The 8,781-nt window shown below is 47.1% G+C and overlaps 1 protein-coding gene across 1 annotated transcript in view; it reads left to right on the top strand.

The window, feature by feature from the left end:
* Window positions 1–4,053: 4,053 nt before the first annotated feature.
* Window positions 4,054–8,781, top strand: part of hivep1 (HIVEP zinc finger 1) — a 71,721-nt gene continuing 66,993 nt past the window's right edge. Inside the window, exon 1 of the mRNA XM_083645749.1 lies at window positions 4,054–4,117. Within this exon, the coding sequence (XP_083501875.1) occupies window positions 4,078–4,117 (40 nt within the window). The 5' untranslated portion in view covers window positions 4,054–4,077. The remainder of the gene's footprint in view (window positions 4,118–8,781) is intronic.

The raw sequence follows: 8,781 nt of genomic DNA, 5'->3' as shown, positions 1-8,781 counted from the left end.
CGGTCCTGATGGAGACAGATCCTCGCAGAGGGTTTGTGTGCATGGGAAAGCCCGGTCGGCAGTGGCGGAGAGGGGCACAACGTGACCCGACAACAAGGAACCTCCGGGAAAACCGTCAGTCCTAAACTATGTGCAGAAGAGGGGAGGAGGGGGGGCCCCGCCGAGGGGGGTTCGCGAGAAACGACACAGCCCACAGCGGAGGGAGGTGAATTAAACTGATGTGTGGATATCATATTAGAGTTATAGTTTTCTATTCCCCTTTCCTGTATTCATTTAATTTAATTGTCTATTTTTTTTATTTTGTTTTCAATTATTATTATTATTATTATTATTATTATTATTATTATTAGGAGGTATTTGTCAGAGGAAAGATTTAAGAAGTTCAGAAAAGGTATTACAATACAAACACTATGTGAAGAAGGCATAGACATGCCAGTCTCTGCACCGATGCCTTCTCATGTACAGTAGTGTTGCCATTTTATTTGACCAAAGACAAAGACTGACAAACTATATATATATATATATATATATATATATATATATATATATATATATATGCTATATATATATAAAAATAAAAAATAAATAAAAATAAAAATAAAATATATATATATATATATATATTTTTTTTATATATATATTTATATTTATATATTTTTTTCTTTCTCTCTCCTATTTCAATAAGTAGCCTACCTTGTGCGCGGCCGTCGGAGTCCCCCCTTCCCCGCGGAGTTGACATCTCGCGGCCGGGAGGCGGAGACGGGACCCCCGCTGACGTCAGTGGGCCTGTCTGTTTCCTGCAATAGAAAGTGAGAGAGAGAGAAGGGTGAAGGGAGAAAATACAGACCCGCTTTCCCCCCTCCTCCTTTACCCCAAAGGTGTGTTACAACAGAAACCCTGACAGTAGCCAAAAACAGCACCCGTGAGTATGAATACATTCAGTTCGAGTATATTTGTGTTTTTTGTTCGATAGGCTGCTAACATTAAGAGTGTGTTGTTCAGACAGTATTTAACCTTAGTCAGTGCACTGGTAGGTCGCTCTCGTTAGCTGCAAACGCCTCTCGAGACACGAGTATAGGTGCTTTATCGTTGTTGTATCGTTGTCCGAAGCCTGCCGAAAACTTTGCAATGCGGAAATGTCATGTGTCGAGTGTAGAAAAGAGAAAAAGGCAGACGGGCTAACGTTAGCCTCTTGTTTTTGGTGCATCGTTGTTTTTGGTGTGGACTTCTGCAGTGCAGTGTGGGGCAACTTGGCTCACTACGCAACGTGTAACCTCCTCTCTCTCCTCGCTGTCTTTTGTTGCTCTTCTGTGCGCCCTAGGTACGCCGAAGTGTTCCTAGTGAAGACTATCTTCTCGTTTATTGAGCTAACGTGGTGGGAAATGCGCCTAACTAGCTAGAGAGGCAGGCTGGAGGTGATGTGGCGGATTTTGTTCAATAGGGGAAGTGTGTGTCCCATTCTCGCAGCGCTGGCTGTTGCAGAGAGAGACAGCAGCAGCGAGGGGTTTTCCCTGGCTCCTCCCTCACTTCACACGGCCGCGTTCATGTGTTGCAACAACAGGCACAAAAATACGCGATTTCCCACGGCATTGTTTTTGCTGCTGACTCTATTCCCACGTAATTATCAGCGCTATTAGGCTAATTAATGTTCATTTCTACCGTGCGCATTTTGGCACCTGGAGAGCCTGCACTCACCTTGGCTGTAAGGTGGAAATATGGACAGCAGCACCACCCTATTATTATTATAATATATTCATCATTTTGATTTCCACGGGATATTCATTGGAACAACACAGGGCTCTCTTGTTGTCTCTTTGCCGTGGCAGACCCGTTTCATGATCCTACATCGCAGCAATGTGCATGCCTTCCTGGTTGATCATGTTGATTTTCTCATGAGGATTTTGGCAGTCCTCCTCCCTCAGGTGTGTGTGAGCGGAAAGCATGACTCAGTCAGCAGCCAGTGCCAGCGCATTCCTGCTCGGTGCTCTCTCTCTCTCTGACAGGTTTAGGGGGACATTGCGTTAGTGCAGCGTTGGCTTGAATCACTGTTTTGCTTCCTCATGTCAGTATCAGGGTGTTTCCTCAAATATCTGTGTGCTTACAGGCAGAGAGAGAGAGAGAGAGAGAGAGAGATACAGACAGACAGGCAGGCAGGCAGGCAGGCAGGCAGAGTGCAGAGAGGCAGAGCAGAGACACGCCAAGACAAATGTGTGCACGTCTCTTTCCTCCACCTCATCCGCGCCGCGGGACCCTCCTCCAGTGACATTTATAGCAGCATTGCATTGAGCCAGGTGAGCGCTTCTTCTAACCGTGTTTTTGCTCGTCCTTGTTGTTGTGTTTTTGTGTGACCTGGTGCATGCGCTGTGTGTGTAGTGTAGTATGCATTCTACCCACATCCACCGTGAGATGATGTCATTGCTGTAGCAGCGCCACATGTACCAGTGATATGGTGGAAAAATCATCATCCAGTTGTAGTAACTGTTATGTAATCTTGGGGAGGGTCGAAACAAAAGGCTGAATCCTGAAGCAACGTGCATTGGCCTGACTGGGTGCTGCTTAGGGGGGGGGATCTATAGAGAGAATAGCTAGAGCAAACATTTGCATCAAAACATCATTAAAATAAGAGAATAATTTCCTCCTCTCAGAGGCTTATTCTTTCTCCGCTCTCTCTCTCTCTGCCCATGCAGGAGGTGAGCTGTCCTCCTGCGGATATGATTATGCATATCAGACAGCTCACACAGCAGCGTTTTGCAGTGCTGTGGGTTTGAAAGGTCGAGGTCTTGGTAACATTTAACTCAGAGAACGGCCCCCTCTTTTGCCTGATGTCGCTTTTACCAAAGCAGAATTTGCATGCAGCCTATATTTAACGTCTAATCTTTGCGCTGCAAAAAGGGCACCGGCAAGCCATAGAGAGAGGGAGTCAAAACAGGATGAGTTCATGTTGCCCTTTTTCATGTTTGCATAGTCCTTATGTGCAGTGATCTACGAGCGCCCAACTTTGACAAGGAGATGGGTGTGATGTGATAGTGCCCCTCTGTGCCAGCTGGTCCAGGTAGCCCCTCACACAGGACCTTATTGTTTTGCACCTTTCGTCATCTTCGGCTGGCATTCGTCAAAGTGAAGGGCAGGCGCTTCGCTATCAGATGCAGACATGTCAATCACACGTTTCCTCCAAAAACAACAGCCATCTCTCCCCTGAGTCCCCTCCCTCTCCCTCCCTCTCTCTCCCTCTCTCTCCCCTCTCTCTCTCCCCCTTCGTCTCTTCGCAGAGATCAGAGGGGCAGATAAGTGTCTCTCCTGCTCTCCTGCTGCAGAGGTTATGTTGATATGCATGGAGAGAACATTATTCAGTAGAGCTGCAATGATTAAGTCGATCGACCAGAAATTAATCGCCTAACTATATATATTTTTTATAATCGATTTATCGTTTTAGACTACGGTCATTTCTAAGACAAAAATACTGAAATTCTCTCGTCTCCAGCTTCTTAAATATGAAAATTTGGGTAATTTCTTTACCCCCTCTATGACGGCAACAGATTATCTTTGTGTTGTGTTGTTGTGGTGGATCGTTGGTCAGGACAAAAGAAGACATTTTGAGGACGTCATCTTGGGGCTTTGGGTGTACAAGGGATCGTAATTTTTCACCATTATTCTGACATTTTATTATAGACCAAAACAACTGATTGATTAATAAATAAAATAAATCTAAAAAATAACTGACACATGAATCGATAATGAAACTAACCGTTAGGTGCGGCCCTAATATTCACACCTCCTCCCTCCCACTGACGGCAGGCAAGTAGCTCGCTGTGCGCTGCCTGAGGCGAGGAGTCAGGCGGGGTCACCTGTTTGAGAGGCCGACGCATCAGCGAAGAGCGCCTGTTGATTCTGTGCCATTTATGTTGTTTAGCCGATGCTGAGAGTGTGTGTGTCTGTGTGTGTGTGTGTGTGTGTGTGTGTGTTCTGTAGATGTACCCGGGGTGTGTGGTCGTGGATCAGGAGTCGCCTCTTCTCAAGACCCTGGCACGTTAGCAGCCACTTTCCCCCAAGATGCACCTGTGAACCGAGGCGGAAAAGATGCCGCGCACCAAGCAGAACCACCCGAGGAATTTAAAAGGTGAGTGAGTTGCTGCACACAGCCCAAAACGTTTTAACATTTTAATGGAGGCATCCGCGCTTGGAATCACTCGCATCCACCAGTCAGATAGCGGCTGGCTGGTTGGATTTGTTGATTTTGGACACGCCGCTGTCTCTTCTGACCGCAAAGCAATTAGGTCACTAAATAATGCAGGTGTTACATGTGTAAGCATAGACCGTCGAAGAGATGGACATGGTGCGTGTGTGACACGTAGTGTGTGTGACGTAGTGTGTGTGAGACGTAGTGTGTGTGACGTCACGTCATTGGTTTGTGGAGTCACGTTTTGGTGTCTCTCCGTTTGGCGTTTTGGCCGCTGCCATCTTGGTTTTCACGCAGCTCCCGCGAGACAGCGTGAGACCTGGGGCTTTCCCACAGAGCCGCAGCTCTGCCTGCTATTGGTCCGTGATTGGCGAGCTGCACAACCACCGGACAGGCGACCTGTCAATCATGGCCAAAACGGGTGATTTATATAAAATTGTCATGAAAGGTGAAATTAGGGATTAATTTGCGACCAAAACCGTGTTTTTTTTTACCTGGCTATAAACATGGTTATTTATTTATTAGTAGTATATTATTTTCTGTGAAGCCCTCTGGGGCATGCTTGTGAATTAGGGCTATACAAATATAAACTTGACTTGACTTGACTATTTACACTGTAAAGACGGGCATTTGAACATGGAGGTGAATGCTCTTGCAGCCTGCCTCAAGTGGCCATTCGAGGAATTGCAGTTTTTGCGACTCCTGCATTGGCGTCACTGCGGAAGTAGAAAGCTGCCCCCTGGTGTGTCATTGGCTATTAATGGAGAGTAATTACTTCCTTATTACACATACTAAAGGAAGACGTGAAGTAAATTGAGAAGGTGTTTCTAATAAGAACGACTTTCGACCGTCTGCTGAGCGAATGTCCACTGAATTTGCTGCATCTCTCTGGTTGAACGGGCGAGTCTCCCTTTCCCTGTATTGTGTCTGCAGCGTTTCCCCCCTTTGCGCTCATCAACGTGAATAAACAAATCTGTCTTTTATTCGTCTTTATACACATGCGTGCTTATTAATAAACAGCAGAGATTGTCTGTGGCTGCATTGCTTGCTTTTGATCTCCCTCAGTGGTTATCATGTGCTGATTCTCCTCTGGCGATAGATAGGCTGTGGGTCTGCGTCTGATGAGGATGTAAATGAGCCCTGGATCTATTCTAACAGCATGTGGTGTGTGTGTGTGTATGAATGTGTCGTCGATGATGTGAATGCTGTGTTGACTGTAAAACATTTATTTGAGCTGAGAGATGTGATGAGATGAAACTTTAAATTGCATTTCTCTGCAGCAGCAGCAGCAGCAACCCACTTGGGTAAAAATAAGAATATAAGAGCTATGCTACGATATTGAAGAGAATATAGCGAGCAAATAGAGCATACTGAAGATATAGCAGCTTGTCGTGCTAATATAGAACACCTATTGACTGGAAATAGTTTGTGTTGTTTATTTATTTATTTGTATGTTTGTTTATTTATTTATTTATTTATTAGCTTTTTCGTCTATTTTCTCCCCAATTGTGCTTGGCCCATTCCCCCGGCTAGCGGCTACTAACTGTCCCGGTCATTGCTCCACCCCGTTTGCCGATCTGGGGAGAGCCATAAACTAGCACATGCTTCCTCCGATACATGTGCAGTCACCAGCTGCTGCTTTCCACCTGACAGCGAGGAGTTTCACCGGCAGTATGTGGCGCGTGGGAGGATCACGCTATTTAAAACCTCGAACCTATTTCCCCCAGTTCCCCTCCCTTTGAACAGCCCCCCCCCCCCCCCCCCCCCCCCTAGTGCAGCGACCAGGACTCATACCCCCACCAGCTTCCCATCCACAGACAGACACGGCCAATTATCTCTGTAGGAACGTCTGCTCAAGCCAGAAGTACCGTTGCACTACACTACCCAGACTCCCCGTCTTCATGTTATGTGGACTATTGACATATTTACATCGTAACAGATGTTTGCCATTTCACGGATCTATGAATTTACAGCGTACAGGGTGTGGAAATGTGCATTCATTCACTGCCATTCCCGACCAGTAGAGCACATTTCCTAATCCCTGTGAACAGCCAGCCAGATTCTACTGTGTGGATTTATCATAAACACTCTCCCTCCTGCATGCCTTTTTCATAGAGCTTTACTTGGCCAAACAACATAAATAATTAAGTTTTATAACAGTACATTGCCCAACAGGGACGGTAGAACGAAACCCCAGCCAAATTATACACCATGCTATTTTTAATGGTGACTTCACTCGTTGATGTTGTTGTACAGTAGGACAGGACAGGCAATCAGACTGCGGTTTTTGCAGCATTGCTGGATTTTTGGGTGATTTAAACTGGGTTTAGCGGAGGGTTAGATGAGACTGAGGTGATTTAAACTGGGTTTAGCAGAGGGTTAGATGAGACTGAGGTGATTTAAACTGGGTTTAGCAGAGGGTTAGATGAGACTGAGGTGATTTAAACTGGGTTTAGCAGAGGGTTAGATGAGACTGAGGTGATTTAAACTGGGTTTAGCAGACGGTTAGATGAGACTGAGGTGATTTAAACTGGGTTTAGCGGAGGGTTAGATGAGACTGAGGTGATTTAAACTGGGTTTAGCAGAGGGTTAGATGAGACTGAGGTGATTTAAACTGGGTTTAGCAGACGGTTAGATGAGACTGAGGTGATTTAAACTGGGTTTAGCAGAGGGTTAGATGAGACTGAGGTGATTTAAACTGGGTTTAGCAGAGGGTTAGATGAGACTGAGGTGATTTAAACTGGGTTTAGCAGAGGGTTAGATGAGACTGATTGATGGTATTTTGATTGGAATGGAAAGTCCTACATTGTGACCCACTGTGTGTTTGGACAAAATGCTGCTTTAAATCCATTCTGCTGCCGTGTTTCTGTCACTATTTAGTGTGTCTGCACTGCAGGGCTTGAGAAAGTCTTAAAATGTCTTCAATCAAATATGGTCGAACTGAACTGAAGCATTTTAAAAATCATAAATTCAGTTTTACAAGTGCTAAAAAAAATCCTGTGGTTTCCCGGTGCGCACCGTTGTTTTCCGACGAGAAATCGGCCCAGTATGCAAATGAAAATACTCTGATTAGGCCTCATTTTCATAGTCTTCATTTTCATATTTACGTGATTGCACTTGAAGTGCTTATACACATGCAGCAGCCTTATTTCCATCTCAATATCTGCGAGTGAATAGTGCATTTCTCCATCTCCCAGTGACTTGTGGAGGCCATGTTTTGTGGCGTTCGTTCGACCCAGTTCATCACCTCTCCTCCAGGCCTGCAGCACTCAAGGCGTTTCCTCCGTCAGACAGGAAATGCTAATTGCGTGGCATGCTCTCACATGCTCAAACTCTGCTGTGGAGAAAGTCTTTTTCTCGGGGGAACTCCGAGCGCCCTCCTCATCCTGCCTACAGCTGTCACATGATGATGCTGTGAGAGCGAGGATGTAGAAGAAGAAGCCAAAGAGCCTTTTTCTACCCAACCATCATCATTTTCCCAATTTACTGAATAGCTCTGCAGTCATGATTCTCCCACAGATTGTGATTGTAATCGGCTCAGGTGGCGTTTCATTCAGCAGTTTGCATCTTGGCTGGTTTGGGAGGAGGCCTCAGGTCTCTCTGCCTCACAGCTCGTGCACATCTACAATGGCAAAATCGCTTTTCCGCCTCGTCGCAGCATTTTGTGGGCGTGGAAAGCAGCCTCCAGCTTGGAGCTGTAGCCTGTAGAAACACAGGAGGGTGGGGGGACTACCGGTAAATGTGTAGGAAGAGCTGTCATTGGGTAGCTTTAACGAAAGGTCCCGCCCTAGTCCCGCCCCGCGAGCGTGAAGCCTCTCGGAGACAAGCCGCCTCTAGTCTGCGACAGCGAAACGCTGGGCGGTTCCAGCGGCAGGGGGCGCGAGGTTGAAATGGACCAATCAGACGCGGAAATGGAGCAAGACAGCCTATCAAGATGCAGCGTCAAAGAGGCTTTCACAGGAGGCATGCCGCCTAGCGTTTCATGGTGTGCACGAGCCGTCACAGTGCTTGTTGGCAGGTTGGGAGGAGGCCTCAGCTCTCTCTCTCTGCCTCACAGTGCTTGTTGGCAGGTTGGGAGGAGGCCTCAGCTCTCTCTCTGCCTCACAGTGTTTGTTGGCAGGTTGGGAGGAGGCCTCAGCTCTCTCTGCCTCACAGTGCTTGTTGGCAGGTTGGGAGGAGGCCTCAGCTCTCTCTCTGCCTCACAGTGTTTGTTGGCAGGTTGGGAGGAGGCCTCAGCTCTCTCTGCCTCACAGTGCTTGTTGGCAGGTTGGGAGGAGGCCTCAGCTCTCTCTGCCTCACAGTGCTTGTTGGCAGGTTGGGAGGAGGCCTCAGCTCTCTGTGCCTCACAGTGCTTGTTGGCAGGTTGGGAGGAGGCCTCAGCTCTCTCTGCCTCACAGTGCTTGTTGGCAGGTTGGGAGGAGGCCTCAGCTCTCTGTGCCTCACAGTGCTTGTTGGCAGGTTGGGAGGAGGCCTCAGCTCTCTCTGCCTCACAGTGCTTGTTGGCAGGTTGGGAGGAGGCCTCAGCTCTCTCTGCCTCACAGTGCTTGTTGGCAGGTTGGGAGGAGACCTCACCGCTCTCTCTGCCTCACAGTGTTTGTTGGCAG

This window comes from Poromitra crassiceps (assembly GCF_964638095.1).
Source record: "Poromitra crassiceps genome assembly, chromosome: 11".
Taxonomy (NCBI): Eukaryota; Metazoa; Chordata; class Actinopteri; order Beryciformes; family Melamphaidae; genus Poromitra; species Poromitra crassiceps.
This window is presented reverse-complemented; position numbering and strand designations above follow the sequence as displayed.